The sequence below is a fragment of the Somniosus microcephalus genome, chromosome 9, assembly GCF_052327205.1.
Source record: "Somniosus microcephalus isolate GS21.2 chromosome 9, FLI_Smic_1.0, whole genome shotgun sequence".
Lineage (NCBI taxonomy): Eukaryota > Metazoa > Chordata > Chondrichthyes > Squaliformes > Somniosidae > Somniosus > Somniosus microcephalus.
Window position 1 is genome coordinate 122,440,465 of NC_140995.1, and position 17,868 is coordinate 122,458,332.

General features: G+C 42.2%; 1 protein-coding gene across 2 annotated transcripts in view; it reads left to right on the plus strand.

The window, feature by feature from the left end:
- Positions 1-17,868, plus strand: part of tnfrsf21 (tumor necrosis factor receptor superfamily, member 21) — a 75,857-nt gene that overhangs the window by 26,099 nt on the left and 31,890 nt on the right. For both annotated transcript variants that reach the window (XM_085997106.1, XM_085997107.1), the window contains exons 2-3: positions 80-722; positions 4,551-4,982. In XM_085997106.1, the coding sequence (XP_085853232.1) occupies positions 80-722; positions 4,551-4,982 (1,075 nt within the window). The remainder of the gene's footprint in view (positions 1-79; positions 723-4,550; positions 4,983-17,868) is intronic.

Consider the following 17,868-nt stretch of genomic DNA (forward strand, 5'->3'; position numbering starts at 1 on the left):
TGTCTACTTAAGCAGATAGATGTCAGTAAATATGAGTGCTGCAAAATGTCTTACTGACTTTTTCTCTGCTTTGTTTCAGCTGCTGTTTGTGTTACTTGGTGACATTACAGCTCAAGTAGAACCAACTCCAAAGGCTGCTCTATCCTCTGGTAAATACCGCCACTATGATCGTGAAACAGGGAAAGAAATTGACTGTAATAAGTGCCCTGCAGGAACCCATGTGTCAAAACATTGCACATTATCATCACTGCGAGATTGCAGACCCTGTAAAAATGGCACTTTCACTAAACATGAGAATGGCATTGATCAATGTCACACCTGCAGGCCCTGTGTGGCTCCGATGATAGAGAAATTCCCCTGCACTGCCTTTTCTGACCGTGAGTGCACTTGCCCACCTGGTACTTTCCTGTCTAACAAATCATGTGTAGCGTATACAGTCTGTGCCATTGGTTGGCGTATTAGGAAGAAGGGAAGTGAGACACAAGATGTCAAGTGTAAACCATGCCCTCGTGGCACTTTCTCCAACGTGCCTTCTAGTTCGAGGTGCAAAACTCTCACCAATTGTTCAAAACAGGCTCTGGTGATCTTAGAACTAGGAAACCAAGAAAGGGATAACATCTGTGGCTCACCAAGCACAATTCGGAGTACAACTACCGACTCATCAAGCACAGAGTTCACTCACCACAACAATGGAGTTCTGCCTGATGCCTCCACTCCATCAGGTAATTATTAATGATTCAAATACACATAGGCTACTACATTGAAATTGAAGTACAGTCCTCATCACTTATAGTGGGCGAGTTGGTGCTAATGTGATTTGCCCTCTTGATGAATCGATTAATTTTGTGAGCATAGCTCTCCATTTTGATTTAAAGCAGCATAATTACTGAAATCTGACTCTCCAATCAAAGATGTATATAAATGATGGCATTGCAAACTGCATTTGAAGAAATGCAGTCAGTTCTTTCAAGACCCTTATTTGAATCTTACAACTTGCACTTTTTAAAGTTGTAGTGGATTAGAAATAAATATTTTGACTTTAGTATTGAAATGTTCGGACCAATTTATTGAAACTAAGGGGTAGATTTTCCTGGAGCCGTCAGGCGTGGTGGGGGAATCCTGATTTCGGGGGTCCCATAAGTTTCAGGGGAGGCGGGTAACCGCCCCGCACTGGGACTCGCCGACCCGAGGCGGGAAGGGATTAGTGCCAATTAACTGCTAGTTAACAGGCAGTTTTTAGCCTAATCCCTATTTTGAGGTTAGTCGTCGGGTTGAAGGACTTGGAGGGGTCGAGATGTCAGTGTCCAGGTGAGTGATGGGTGCATGAGTGCAAAGGTAAGTGTGTTTGGTGTGTAAAGAAGTTTAAATTACCGGTACCTACCTTAACAGCCTTTCCTCCTCTAGGTTTCGGGAGTCCATCACTCAGCCGGCACTGAAAGCAAAATGGCTGCGAGCTGTCAAAAGTGACAGCCTTCAGCTTTCATTGCCAGTGAGACTTCTAACTGAGTCTGTGTAGAAGGACTCGGGTTAGAAGTCAGACTGTCAGTGTTTGACAGCTTCAAACAGCTGTGGAACACTGATATTTCATCTGTCAAGAACTCTTGACAGATGAAATTTCAGCCTGTGATGTCACCTGTTGCCAGGTGGCCCTTAATTGGCCTGCTGAGCCCGCTGGGCGGGCTCAACAAGGTCAATCAAGGGAAAATCACGTGGATTGGCTGGACGTCGATGTAGGCGGGACTAAAACCCGAAAGTTGTCGTCCCGCCTCCTTCCCGACAGCTGAGGGAAAATCTACCCCTAAATGTCTGATCAGATAAATTTGATGCTAATGCTCTGCTGTGAAGTATTTGAACTCAAATTGGACACCACAGAGGTGACTAAGTACAATAGGTAATTGCACCTTTAACGAGGTGTGAATGACTTACTGAATACCTGTTTCTGCCCGAAATACCCAGGGTGCTTAACACTAAGTGGCAACTTTGTAATTGCCAATATTGGTAATGGCAAATTTTTGAACCTCTGCAATCAGTTTCCGCCTTGCCACAGATAGTACTGAAACAGTCCCTTATCAAAGTCATACAAATGGCATCCTATGTGACTGTGGTTTACGAACTCCGTACATGCCTCCAGCCTTCGACACAGTTGATCACACCATCCTACTCCAACACTTCTCCGTTGTCCAGCTGGGTGGGACTGTCCCAGCCTGGTTCCATTCTTATCTATACAATGGCTTCTCCTCCTGCTCATGTAAAGTTATCTCTGGAATACCCTAAGGATCTATCATCTGAAAACGCAACACCAGGTTCCACGTGTATGCTGCAAACACGCAGCTCTACCTCACCACCTCCTTTCGACCCTTGCACTGCCCCTGATTTGTCACAGTGCTTGTCTGACATCCAGTATTAGATGAGCAGAACTTCCCTCCATAAATATTGGGAAGATCAAAGCCATTGTCTTTGGCCCCCGCCACAAACTCCATTCCCTCGCCACCAATTTCATCCCCCTCCCTGGCAACTGTCTGAGGCTGAAGCTGACTGTTCACAGCCTTAGCATCCTATTTGACCCTGAGCTGAGCTTCTGACCCCAAATGCTCTCCATCACAAAGACTGCCTACTTCCACTTCAGTAACCTAATCGCCCATCTCTGCTCCTGCCTCTGCCCATCTGCTCTTGAAACCCTCAATCATTCTTTTGTTACCTCCAGACTTGACTCTTCAAATACTCTCCTGGCCAGCCTCCCATTCAGCTTATACAAAATTCTGTTGCCTGTATCCTAACAAGTCTCATTCGCCCATCACCCCTGTGCTCAGTGACCTACATTAGCTCCTTGACTAGCAACGCCTCAAATTTAAATTTCCCATCCTTGTGTTACAAATCCCTCCATAGCTTCGCCCCCTCCCTATCTCTGCAACCTCCACCAGCCCTACAACCCTCTCTGAACTCTGCATTCCTCCAATTCTGGCCTCTTGTGCACCCCCAATTTACTTTGCCCCATTGTTGGCAGCCATACTTTCAGCTGCCTGGGCCTTAGGCTCTGGAATTAATTCCCTAAACATCTCTGCCTCTCTACGCCTCTCTACACCTCTCCTGTTGAGATATTCCTTAAAACCTAACTCTTTGGCTAACCTGTCCTAATTTCTCTTTTTAATGGCTCAGTGTCAAATTTTGTCTGATAACGCTCCTGTGAAGTGCCTTGGGGATTCTTTACTACATTAAAGGCACTATATAAATGCAAGATGTTTGTGCTATTTGCTTTATTTAAACTATTACCTGATTTAAACATGGATGGTTTAAGTGTTGGGGACTGTATTTTAAAAGTAAGTGTTTAATTGTTTCTTGTATCTGTTTTTGTTTGGCAAAATAGCTCAGGTCATCCTGTTAAATTGCCTGGGGAAATCTAAAATAGGCTTCTGCATGTGATGGGTCCATTGATTCTAGTGTATGCAGTGATGTGTAACATGCCCTAATGCAAATGTAATTCAATACCAAGCTACTTATTCTGTAAAGTAGGCAGTGTCCAATCATCCTGGTGGATCCTGGAATATTTGTGCCAGGTCTATGGAAGTGTACATTCTGTGTGCAAGTCCTACTGCAACAAATTCATGAAGGTGTAGGAGATGTGGGTTTGCTTCACACTTTTTCCTGATTTCAGTTATCCCCTTCTTGCAAGAAAATATCAGCAACTCTTCCAGGTGAAATAGAGAGCTTGCTACTTGGAGAAATTGAATTTCTGAACCCTATTCTCAGTAATTTGGACACACTTAGTTATAGTCTACTGCAAATTACAGCCACTATAGCCCTGCTTATTTTACAGCTGCCTCAATCTGCCTAATATAGGGTTTTGAGTTTGCTCTCCAGGTTTGAACTAATTTTTTTTTTTTAAGTCAGTTTTTAGCTGTGTTGCTAAGATCATTTACTATATCTTGAAGCAGCCTTGTTAATCTATTCACAGAAGCAAGTTATGCAGAGACCAGGTTATGCCATTGGGTTTCAACATACCCACTTACTTTCAAGTTACTTGGTTTAGTATTTATAAAATGCTCATGAGTAGCTTTTAATGTTACTAATTTTAAATTGATCGGGAGGGCCATGAGCTAATTAAAAAAATTAAAATTTGCTTGATGTCAGTTAATTTTTGCTCTGGTTGACCAAGAGGAGAGATGTGGCATGAATGGGTTAGGGGTATTGTAGGCTAGCTAAACATACATTTTTGTTTTTCCTTTCCTTAATAATTTCCCTCTTCATTAGTCAAGGATGCTGAGGCCAATTGTAGCACTGCAGCAGCCATCCCGGCTGAAATCAGCTGATTCAGCCCTTTTATAAGAGCACATTCTTAAACATCCTTCAATGTTACTGGGGTGCAACATTCTGGGTATGCAGCGGAGATGCATTAAGCCTTGTGATTTAGTCCAGTTGCTGAGCTGTCACCTATGTGCTTATATAAAATATGAACCTTTTGGCATATTGTTGTTTCGTTTTTTTTGACTAATTAGGTTTTATCCTCTCTTTTTCTGAGAGGTAAAGGAAACAATTTTTTCAATATTTTGCAGGCATTCCTAATCAATTGATCACCACTGCTGCGTCTACAACCACAAATTTAATCAGTGGAGTGACCAAAGAAGCACAGCTTTGGCATTCTCCCCAGTTACACCCAAACCCTGCTCTCTTAGCTTCGATGAATTTTCAGCCAGTAATGGAAACCTCAGGAGCTGATGCTGAATCCAGACCTCCCAGGAAAGGCCCACCAAGACCAAGCGCACACAAGCACTTTGACATAAATGAACATTTACCGTGGATGATTGTTCTCTTTCTACTGTTGGTGCTGGTGGTGACAGTAGTCTGCAGTATCAAGAAAAGCTCCCATGTGCTGAAGAAAGGTCCCAAACAGGACCCCAGCAGCATTGTTGAAAAAGCTGGTCTGAAGAAGCCTATTTCTGCTACCCCAAATAAAGAAAAGTGGATTTACTATTCTAATGGACAAGGTAAGCAAACAAAGATTTAAAGCTCTAATGTAATAAACTTGTAAGATGCACTGCAGTTTAGAGATGCAATTGCAGTTATGTTCCAGTAGCCATCATTGTACCAGCATGGCAGCATTGAGATGGCACCTCCATTTGGGTCTCTGATTTTAATTTTGTTTTTAGCATCTATTCTGATGTTCGCTCTGTCACTGGTAAAGAATTGAACAGAGGCTATATGCTTGCATACCATAACCATCTGAGTCCAGCAGTTTCATGCCCATAGTCCCCCCAAGGTTTTGTCCTTGCGCCATCCTCTTCCTCACCTGCTCTTGACTGAGATGTTATAATCCATGCTGACTGTTTTCTGTTAATCATTTGATCAGTTTTTAATTACTACATTTGTCAGTTCTCTGGTTAGTATGTCATGAAAAGTGAATAGTATCAAGTGTCATAAGCATCTAAAATTGCTCTTGGAAGGGTGTCAAAAAAGTGGATGTGAAATACTGTTTCCGTAGTTCATGTAATTTAAAATTTAAAAATATTATCGCTAGAGAGTGATTTCAAGGCTGGGATTTTGAAGTTCACATAACTTAGAAATATATGAACAGGAGCAGGCCATTCAGCCCTTCAGGGGTTTCTGCCATTCAGTTAGGTCATGGATGATCTGTATCTTAACTCCCATCTACTCGCCTTGGTTCCGTAACACTTAATAGCCTTGTCTAACAAAAATCTATCGATCTCAGTTTTAACATTTTCTGTTGACCTAGCTGCAACAGTTTCTTGGGGCAGACCATTCCAGATTTCCACTACACATTGTGTGACGGTGCTTCCTGACATCACCCTTGAATGGCCTAGCTCTAATTTTAAGGTTATTTTCTTTTTGTTCAGGACTTTCCCATCAGAGCAAATAGTTTTTCTCTTGCGCTGTCCCTCTTTCTCAACTACTTTGATTATAAACACCTCAATTGGATCACTCCATAATCTTCTATATTCAAGGGATCGCAAGGGTAGTCGATGCAACCTGTCTTCATAATTTAACCCTTTTAGCCCCGTTATCGCTCTATTGAATCTGCCCTGCACCATCTCTAAGGCCAATGGCCCAGATTTTGCAGTATTAATGATGGCAAAACGGTCACCGTTTGCCGTCATAACCCTCCTGAAACTGACAACTTCAGGATTTAGCGCAGGCACAGATAAACATGGAAATCCTGAAGTTGCGGTCAGTCATTCCCTGCTCCGCCACAGGCTGCGCTGTGGAACTCTCCATAGCTGGCAATCGGTGAAATCAGTTGACCTGACACAAACTTAAGCTTCTCCGGTTTAATATTGCTGTTAAACACCCCATAAAAAGTTGAGTCTTGATGTAATTGGGGTTTAACAGTGTATTAACTGCTGAACAACCATCCTGGCCCTGAAAAACTAATTTTATATTTGTGGAATGTCAAATTTTTCTATTTAAAAATTACTAGATTTCTAAAATAAAAAATATTCAAAGTTTGTTTGACATTTCAGCTTCTACTTTAATCCTATGTATATGTCCCAACCTTTGCTGTCTGTAAAATTTATAATAAGTGAATTCATAATCAGTGTTTCTTATTTCCTGGTTTGCTGTATGTGAGAATGTTGAGCTGCTTGGACAGCTTGATGACATCACTGCTGCAGTACACTGCAGATCCCCTTTAGACAGTGCTACAATTAAAATTAAGGCCGAGAAAGCTCAAGTTTTCATAAGAGATCGCAAGATCTTTGTGGGCAGCTTTCTTCAAGGTCAGCAGCGATCGCTATCGCTTCAGCATGAACTGCAAATTCCAGACCAATGTATCCTTCCTGAGGTGTGGTGCCCAGAACGGAGTTCAATACTCCAGATGGGGTCTAACCAGAGTGCTGTACAGCTGTAGTATCACTTTTTTAAAAAATTTGTTCATGATATATGGGGGTCGCTAGCAAGGCCAGCATTTATTGCCCATCCCTAGTTGCCCTTCAGAAGGCGGTGGTGAGCCACCTTCTTTAACCGCTGCAGTCCATGTGGTGAAGGTACTCCCACAGTGCTGTTAGGGAGGGAGTTCCAGGATTTTGACCCAGCGACGATGAAGGAATGGCGATATACTTCCAAGTCAGGGTGGTGTGTGACTTGGAGGGGAACTTGGAGGTGGTGGTGTTCCCATGTGCCTGCTGCTCTTGTCCTTCTAGGTGGAAGTGGTCGCGGGTTTGGGAGGTGTTACCGAAGAAGCCTTGGCAAGTTGCTGCAGTGCATCTTGTGGATGGTACATGCTGCAGCCACGGTACGCCGGTGGTGGAGGGAGTGAATGTTTAAGGTGGTGGATCGGGTGCCAATCAAGCGGACTGCTTTGTCCTGGATGGTGTCGAGCTTCTTGTGTTGTTGGAGCTGCACTCATCCAGGCAAGTGGAGAGTATTCCATCACACGCCTGACTTGTGCCTTGTTGATGGTGGAAAGGCTTTGGGGAGTCAGGAGGTGAGACACTCGCCGCAGAATACCCAGCCTCTGACCTGCTCTTGTTGCCACAGTATTTGTGGCTGGTCCAGTTAAGTTTCTGGTCAATGGTGACCCCCCCCCCCCCCCCCCCCCCAGGATATTGATGGTGGGGGATTCGGTGATGGTAATGCTGTTGAATGTCAAGGGGCGGTGGTTAGAGACTCTCTTGTTGGAGATAGTCATTGCCTGGCACTTGTGTGGCAAGAATGTTACCTGCCACTTGTCAGCTCAAGCCTGAATGTCGTCCAGGTCTTGTTGCATGCGGGTATGGACTGCTTTATTAGCTGAGGAGTTGTGAATGGTACTGAACACTATGCAGTCATCAGCAAACATCCCCACTTCTAACCTTATGATGGAGGGAAGATCATTGATGAAGCAGCTGAAGATGGTTGGGCCTAGAACACTTCCCTGAGGAACTCCTGCAGCGATGTCCTGGGGCTGTGATGATTGAACTTCAATCACCACAACCATCTTCCTTTGTGCTAGGTATGACTCCAGCCAGTGGAGAGTTTTTCCCCTGATTCCCATTGACTTTAGTTTTACTAGGGCTCCTTGATGCCACACTCAGTCAAATGCTGCCTTGATGTCAAGGGCAGTCACTCTCGCCTCATCTCTGGTTCAGCTCTTTTGACCATGTTTGGACCAAGGCTGTAATGAGGTCAGGCGTCGAGTGGTCCTGGCCAAACCCAAACTGGACACCAGTGAGCAGGTTATTGGTGAGTAAGTGCTGTTTGATGGCACTATCGATGACACCTTCCATCACTTTGTATTCCAGCCCTCTTGAGATAAAGGCCAACATGCCATTAGTCCTTTTAATTGTATTTTTATACCTGCCCACTAGCTCTGTGATTTCTGTACTTGGACCCCAAACTTCCCTGTTCATCCACAGTTCCTAGCTTCTTGCTATTTAAGTCCAAAGTAGATGATCTCACACTTTCCTACATTGAACCCCGTCTGCAACAGTTTTGCCCACTCACTTAATCTATTAATGCCCCTTTGCAAATTTCTGCTTCCATCTACACTATTTACTGTGCCACTTAACTTAATGTTGTCAGCAGACTTTAGATGTACAGCTCTCTATTCCTTCATCCAAGCCATTTATAAATATAGTGGAAAGCTTAGGCCCAATTACAGATCCCAGGGGGACACCACAAGTCACATCCTGCCAATTTGAGTACAAACCCATTATCCCTACTCGCTGTCTCCAACCTCCTAACCGATACCCTATCCAAGCTAGTAGGTTGCCTCCAATTCCATGCGCTCTCATTTTTGTTAATGGTCTCTTATGTGGAACCTCATTTAAATGCCTTCTGGAAGCCCATATAAATAACATCCATAGACACTCCCTTCTCAACCACGCTTGTTGCCACCTCAAATAATTCAGCTAGGTTCATTTGACATGACTTGCCTTTAACAAATCCATGCTGGCTCTCTGGCCAGCTCATATTTGTCCAAGTGCTTAGCTAACTGTTGTAAATCACTTACATTTCACTCTGAATGTTAATTTCAGAAGTTTGAGATGAGGTGATTGCTTTTTGATCACCCAAGTGGGCATTCTTCAGCATTCATTATTCGACACATCGTTTTCTGTAAACCATTTATTTTAAACTTCAAAAAAGGCTGTTTGTCTCCCATGTGAGTGCCTTTTCAAAACTTCCTTTCATACATCAGATCTGTTCAACACAAACACCCTACAGCTTGAGACCACAGGAAGTGTTGACGGCACTCAGTAGAGCTAACTTGCAGCTGCTACATCTTTTTCTTAACCATGATGGTTTCCTGATGTTAGCTGTATCTGTTTGTTCATTTTGTTTACATTTCTTCAGTTCTGCTGCTGTCATTGTTCAGGTACCATCCCTTTCTCATGTAAAACTGATGGAGACCAGCAACCAGAAAACCCCTATTGCCTTGACATTCTGGAAGCAGGATAATTCCTTTTCTGTACTGGTGTCCTACAATGTTGCCAAGATTAGTAGGGCAGAGGATTAGGAAATTTTTAGAAACCAGCAAAGGACGACTAATAAAATAATAGAGGGAGAAGATAGATTATTATTAAAGTAAAGGAGCAAAAACAGACAGTAATATATAGTAAATGTTGGTCCCTTAGAGGATAAGACTGGGGAATTAATAATGGGAACCAGGGAAATGGCTGAGACTTTGAACAAATATTTTGTATCGGTCTTCATGGTAGACACTAAAAGCATCCCAATAATAATTGATAATCAAGGGGCTATAGGGAGGGAGGAACTTAAAACAACGACTATCACTAGAGCAAACGTACTAGGCAAACTAATGGGACTAAAGGCCGATAAGATGGCCTACATCCTAGGGTCTTTAAAAGAAGTGGCTGCAGAGATGGTGGTTGGTTGTAATCTACCAAAATTCCCTGGATTCTGGAGGTCCCAGTGGATTGGAAAACTGCAAATGTAACGCCCCTATTCAAGAAAGGAGGGAAGTGGGAAACTATAGGCCAGTTAGCCTAACATCTGTCATTGGGGAAAATGCTGGAATCCATTATTAAGGAAGTAATATCAGGACATTTAGAAAATCATAATACAATCAAGCAGAGTCAACATGGTTTTATGAAAGGGGAATTGTGTTTGACAAATTTACAAGAGTTCTTTGAGGATGCAACGAGCAGGGTGGATAAAGGGGAACCAGTAGATGTAGTGTATTTGGATTTCCAGAAGGCATTCGATAAGGTACCACATAAAAGATTACTGCACGAAGAGCTCACGAAGTTGGGGGTAATATATTAGCATGGATAGAGGATTGGCTAATTAACAGAAAACAAAGAGTTGGGATAAATGGGTCATTTTCAGGTTGGCAAACTGTAACTAGTGGGGTGCCACAGGGATCAGTACTGGGGCCTCAACTATTTACAATCTATATTAATGACTTGGATGAATGGACCATGTGTACTGTAGCCAAATTTGCTGATGATACAAAGATAGATGGGAAAGCAAGTTGTGAGGAGGACAGAGTCTGCAAAGGGATATATAGATATGTTAAGTGAGTGGGCAAAAAATTGGTAGATGGAGTATAATGTGGGAAAATGTGAGGTTATCCACTTTAGTAGGGAAAATAAAAAAGCAAATTATTATTTAAATGGAGGGAGACTACAAAATGCTGTGGTACAGAGGGATCTGGGGGTCCTTGTACATGAAACAAAAGGTTAGCATGTAGGTACAGCGAGTAACTAGAAAGGCAAATGGAATGTTGGCCTTTATTGCAAGGGTGATGGATTATAAAAGTAGGGAAGTCTTGCTACAACTGCACAGGGCACTGGCGAGACCACACCTGGAGTACTGTGTGCAGTTTTGGTCTCCTTATATAAAGAGGGATATACTTGCATTGGAGGCAGTTCAGTGAAGGCTCGTCTAGGTTAATTCCTGAGATGAAGGGGTTGTCTTATTAAGGAAGGTTGAGCAGGTTGGGCCTATACTCATTGGAGTTGAGAAGAATGAGGGGTGATCTTATTGAAACTTATAAAATTCCAAGGGAGCTTGACAGGGTAGATGCAGGGAGGATGTTTCCCCTCATGGGGGAGTCTAGAACTAGGGGGCATAGTTTCAGGATAAGGGGTCGCCCATTTAAAACAGATGAGGAGGAATTTCTTCTGAGGGTCGTGTATCTTTGGAATTCTCTACCCCAGAGAGCTGTGGAGGAGGAGTCACTGAATATATTCAAGGCGGAGATAGACATATATTTGAGCTAAAGGGGAGTCGAGGGTTACGGGGAGCGGGCGGGAAAGTGGATTTGAGGCCAAGATCAGATCAGTCATGTTCTAATTGAATGTCGGGGCAGGCTCGAGGGGCCGAATGGCCTACTCCTGCTCCTATTTCTTATGTTCTTCTGTTCCCAGGACCCCGTTTCTCTAGTTGGCAGGATTCGGGGGAAAGCTACTGTGAAATGCTTCACTGGGGAGCTGTGCTCTGAGTGTTTCACCAGGAAATGGAGGTGGGAGGTCAGAACACTCTCCACTAGCTGGTGAAATCTGCCATTCTTGCATAGAAACATCTCTCACTGTTCTTGCTAAGAAAGTTGCACTCTAAAATGTTTCCCACCATATATACAAGTGTTTCCTATACAAACTACTTCATTGAATAGCAGGTTTCATCTCTCTACCTATAGATAGAAACACTTCACTTGATTTCATTAATTTTACACTGCATCTGAAGGTTGTGCCTTGATCTTTTGGATATTAAACCCATATTCAATTAAATATTATTATAAACTGAATGTCATTGCTGCTGTTGATGAGCTAGCTAGATAGTGGCGTGTTGCACTTATCCTGTTAAATGGAAATCGGCCACAAATTTGTCTTGATCAACTTCATACTAGATTACATAGCCTATAGTCTGTGAAGTAACAACCCAGTGTAACTGTTTTGATTCTGAACTGCCAGCAAAGTGGCTGGGATGGGAGTCAACCTGTCATTTAAGGAGTTATTTTTGAACCTCCCGCTTCTGAAAGTGGTTATGGGGCAGAGTAATGGAGCATATTTTGTTTGAGAGTTTCGATGTCAAAGATCTTTGGTCAGAGGGTGGGGGTGCTACCACTTGGAGGAAGATGCAGGTGAGTAAAAGTTGTACTCAGTTTTTAAAAGCAACCTAGGTAATACTAATCCCAGTTTCCCTGGAAAAGCCAATCTGGGTACCTAGCATTCTAAAGGAGAAGTAGCCAGCTGTAGTCTGAGGAAGCTGTCAGCACTTATGTTTCCATCACTTAATGCACTAAACTTGATCTTGCTGAAAATGCTCTGAAGCAGTTTGAGGATTAAAACTTCCATAAAAGGTGAAGAAGCCAATTGAGCCACTGCAGTCAAAGTGAAAGATGAACTCGGTTCAAAAATAAACTTTTGAGAGACATTCCCTGGATTCTTTTACTTGCACTGAATCAACTACTGTGCTCATGCAGACACATTCTTTGGTATTCCATCTAATCAGCCATTGCACATGTACTGCTGATGTAGAATTAGCAGCTTGGAATTTCATAACTGTCTGAAATACTGCTTTCTGTTTTGACAGTTCTCCCTGTCTGGTGCTCTGTTTAATGGTGCTTTTGTTTTTAATAGTTCAGTTGTCTACCGTACCAAACTAATACAGTGGAAAATATATTCATCAATGTAATTTTATCATTCCTTCTTTCCAGTTTTTCCCTACTTGTCTCCTATTGCCCTCTGGTACAGGCCTAAATCTCCATTCTTTATGTTCAAGCTCTGAATGATTGGTGCTGGGCTATTTTCTCAATGTCTGCACTTTTCAGTGCAGGTCACAGGAGAGTAATCAGGAGTGGGAACCTTTCTAACTTCAGGTCAGAGCAGGAATACCTGGGACCTTCCTGGTACAATCCTGGGTAGTGCATTTACCAACTTGCTACACTTTGAATATTACAGAACTTTACCTAGGAATGTGGTGGGACCAGCCAGATGGAATGTATATATTTTTTTCCTGACCTGTACTTTCTTATATTCCTGTGTACAATTCTTGGCCTTGCATAGAGCAATTCCAGGTCTTGTTTAAACTCATAATTATGTGAGCCTTTGCACATTGCCAAGATTCAGTCACCTAAAATTATTGAAGGTACTTGTGCATTGCTTTCAGATGATCAAATAATTGCCCACATCAAATATTAGTTCAAAAATGATGTATCCTATGCCCCTTTCCACTTGGATTTATTTCTAAACTGCTTGGTGCTGGGACAGATGCATAATTTTTGCTTTCCAGGGCTGTTTCATTGAACGTTACAATCTGCAATTGCCTGGATTCTGTTATTCTGTTTCAATTGCAGTGAGCTGACTTACTATTTTATTAAATCAGACTGAATCTGAGCAACAAATCAATGTTCTGCAAACAAGTTTAGGAATTACCAAGAATAAAGCAAACTTCTAACAAATTGAAGTCCGCACTGCTACCAATTTAATTTTTGCAACAGTATTGCACGAAGAACAAGGATGAAGTTATCTTTAGTTTAGCCAGATTTCATTTGGTTCTATTTGAACACAAGATATTTCAGTTATCTGCAAGTGTAGGTAACAAACATTATCTGAGAATTAACATTCAGTCTTGACATTGGATCCATTCTTTCATCTTAAGATTGAGGTTGTAAAGTAATTGCTGACGGAGGAACTAATAAATGCGCACATCACACTCTGTACTGTAGAGGTTACCAGAACACACACTGCCCAACAAAATGTTTCCAATAGGTGTGTCACACACATCTGCCATTAATTAAAAACTGAACGATTGATTCACCTTGTGTAATGAAGAAGTAAATCTAGGTGGCCTTGGCATTTAAACCTTTAACAACCTGCCAAATTTTGTGTAGAGAATTTTGGCAAGATACAAAATGTAAACCGCAAAGATTAAAAAAAAAAAAAAAATCAACACGAAGGTTGGAAATATGCAGCAGGTGCAACAGTAGTTGATAAAGTTTTATAATCGGCCGATATTTGTTTCCATATGAAACGATCACACTTCTTTTACAAATAACCTGTTGTCTATTCCAGCATTTGCATTTTCATTGTTTCCTCTCTGCCAGGATCTCTCTTCGTGCTGTTCATTTGTAAACAGCAAAAAGTGAGAATGTTTAAAGCATTTGCTGGAGCAGACTAGCGATGGCTACAAAAACGGCTACTGTGGATTTAAATGGAATTTACACTGATTGCAATAGAGGGTCGCTTCATTTGCCTGTGCAAAGAAATCCCCACCCCACCCCTACCAAATAAGGGAGAAAACTGCCCATCATAGGTGAATAACCGCTGTTTAAAATCTCTGTAGACAACAGGTAAAGTATGTTGGAGTATATGCAGCATACAGCAGTAGTGGCTTAATTACTGCAAATTGTGTGTCATTAATTGCAATACACAAGCACAATTAATTAATTGGAAATCCACTTACCTTTTATAATGGTAATTCATAAGATTGTTTAAAGATTCATGCTGTTTAATATATTTTAATTTGGCTTTTGTACTTTTGACTGAATTTAAACAAGTTGTATTTCTCCTCCAGTAGTTTCTGTGGTAAACAATAATCCTTCAAATAATTGAAATGTTAAATAAAAATTATTAATTTTAGTTTTTTAAAAGCTTCAGAATTTTTTGTTACAGTACCTTTTCCCAAGCCCTTTGTATCGATCCAAGCTATTAAATGGATCTCTGGATAGTCATTGCCCTTTCCTGAAACAAATTATATATATTTTAAATACTACAGTAAAAACCGTACCAAGTTATTTAGATGTCAAGGGGATGTGACATTAATTGAAACCAAATTTCTTCAGTTGCTGAGAAGTGCCAGTTCTGTGATGTAGCATGTAAATAGTTTTCTCCTTGAATAGTATGGCAACAAGAGCGTTATGCAACCTGGCTGACTTGAAGCTTGAACAGCTACTGTCTTTTGAAATTCAAAGAAGCCAAACTTTCCACTTGCCATCTAGTAAAATTCAGAGCAGCTGCTGTGATTGGATGGTTTAGAAAAAAAAATGGAATGTGACTGATTACTTAATCGGCCAATGCTGCTCAGTCTCTCTGCCGCAGCTGTGTGTGTCTAGCTGCTGGGCAGTAGTGCCTGTAAATGAATGACAATATGAAGATGCTATTAAACCATTTTAAAAATCAAAATTAATAATTTTTTGTCTGGATTTTAACATTTGATGTAAACATTTAATTGTACCAAGTGATCCCTGATGCTTGTTTTGTGGTATAGGATCCTCTCTGCACAAATATGTAGAGATGAGGTTGATTAACTATTAGAAGTCTTAAAACTGAGACTGATGCATAAAATGTATCCAGGAACTTACGGACCTGGTTTCCTCAAATTGTTTTTGAAGGGCAATTTGTCCATGAGGCCCACCTCCTGCTCCCTCACCCTATTCCTGCCAAACTGATGACCACCCAACTTCCCTTCCTAGCCTGAGTTAGCTGTTATTGTTAACCGTTTCCTCTCCTCAGGTACTGTCCCCCTCTCGTTCAAATCTGCTGTCGTCATCCCCTTCCTCAAAAAAAACTCCACCCTTGATCCCTCTGTCCTTGCAAACTACTGCCCTATCTCCAACCTCCTTTTCCTCTCAAATACTTAAAAGTGTTGCCTCCTAAATCTATGCCCATCTTTCCAGCAACCCTATGTTTGAAACCCACCAATCAATTTTCCACCCCAGCCACAGCATTAAAACGTCCCTTATCAAAGTCACAAATTACATCCTATATGAATGTGACCATGGTAAACTATCGCTCCTTATCCTTCTCGACCGGTCTGCAGCCTTTGACATGGTTGACCACACCATCCTGCTCCAACACCTCTCCTCTGTTGTCCAGCTGGGTGGGAATACACTCACCAGGTTCCATTCCTATCAATCCAGTCGTCGCTATAGAATCACCTGCTCCTCTTCCAGCTCCAGCACCATTACGTCTGGAGTCCCCCAGGATCTATCCATGGGCCCCCTCCTATTTCTCATCTATATGCTGCCCCTCCTCAACATCATCTGAAAACATAACATCAGGTTCCACATGTACGCAAATAACACCCAGCTTTACCTCGCCACCACCTCTTGTCTACTCTCTTGCCTCTGATTTGTCACACTGCTTGTCCAACTGGACGAGCAGAAATGTCCTTCAACTAATGTTTGGAAGACCAAAGCCATTGTCTTTGGTCCCTGCCACAAACGGTCCCTGCCCACCAACTCCATCCCTCTCCCTGAACCAGACTGTTGGCAACCTTGGTGTTGTATTTGACTCCCAGATGAGCTTCCAACCCCATAATTGCTCCATTACTAAGACTGCCTATTTCCACCTCTAACATCTCCTGTCTTCGCCCCTGCCTCAGCTCATCTGCTGCTGAAACTTGTATCCATGCTTTTGTTACCTCTAGACTTGACTATTCCGGTGCTCTCCTGGCCGGCACTTTCCATAAACTTGAGCTCATCCATATCTCGGCTGCCCGTATCGTAACTTGTACCACGTCCCGTTCACCCATCTCCCCTGTGCTCGCTAGCAACCTACGTTGGCTCCCTATCCAGCAATGCCTTGATTTTAAAAATTCTCATCCTTGTTTTCAAATCCCTTCATGGCCTCAGCCCTCCCAATCTCTGAAGCCCTACAACCCTTTGAGGTCTCTGCACTCCTCCAATTCTGGTCTCTTGCGCATCCCCGATTTTAATTGTTCTACTATTAGCGGCCGTGCCTTCAGCTGCCTCGGCCCTAAGCTCTGGAATGGCCTTCCTAAACCCCTCTGCCTCTCTACCCCTCTCTCCTTTTTAAGATGCTCCTTGAAACCTACCTCTTTGAATAGGCGTCAACTTTTCTAATATCTCATGTGGCTCAGGGTCAAATTTAGTTTGATAATGCTCCTGTGAAGTGCCTTGGGATCTTTTACTACATTAAAGGTGATATATAAATAGAAGCTGTAGTTGTTGTTTATAAATGGTTATATGTCCTTTTTTGGAAAAAATTAGGTGTCTTTTATCCAGAGTGCTTCTGCTGAGTTTAAGCTTATTTTGTGACCAGCATTTGGTTACACAGCACTATTCATTTGTTTTATGGGGATAAAGCATTACAGATGTTCTTTTAAAATGGTTGCAAAATAACATAGGTCTCAAACACCCACCAAAATAAATAAATATATATCTTTTTAAAAGTTAAAGTTCAATAGCTGTAGCAAAGAAGAAGCTGGTCACTACCCTACCCTCTCCTTTCACTTAGTGACTAATAAATCTATTGCAAATTCATCAGGAGTGTTGGGGACATGTCTTGGCATGAATCCGTTCCTCCACTGTAATTGTCTGTCATCTGTTGCTTCTCGGTTATAAATATGCTGTGCCACATAAACAACAATTTGCATTTATTTTGTGCCTTTAACTTGGAAAAGTGTGAGGCGTAATCAGAAATAAATGGACAGCGAGTCAGAGAGAAAGATGTTCGGGGTGAGGAGGTGGGTTTTAAAAAGGGACTTAAAGGAGGAAAGGGAGCTAGCGAAGCAGAGGGGTTTAAGGAATTCTAAAGTATGCAACCTAGGTGACTGAAGTCAGGCATGCCAATGATGGAGCACAGTTAAATGAGGTTTTTCATGTAATGTACATGTGCAAAATCCAGGAACAAACTGAGATGGATTTGTGACAAAAAGGGATAACATCTGCAGGATGGGATTGCTCACCTTGTTGCTTAATACCTTGGCGGGAAGCTGATCTCAAAGCAGCGTGTTACTTTGCCAAAGCCCCTCTGTTCGGAATGTAGATTAGTCTGATACATAGCAGTGGACTTGGAGATCTATAAAGATTAGTGTCGCATCACAAGCTGTCCAGTATATGTCCTTCCACCATGTTGAAGGCAAATCTTAACTATATAGCTGATAGGGAAGCTGAGTCTTGGCATTGTAGCTGGGTATGAGCCCACGAGCTTGTACATCCAGGGTTTGGTG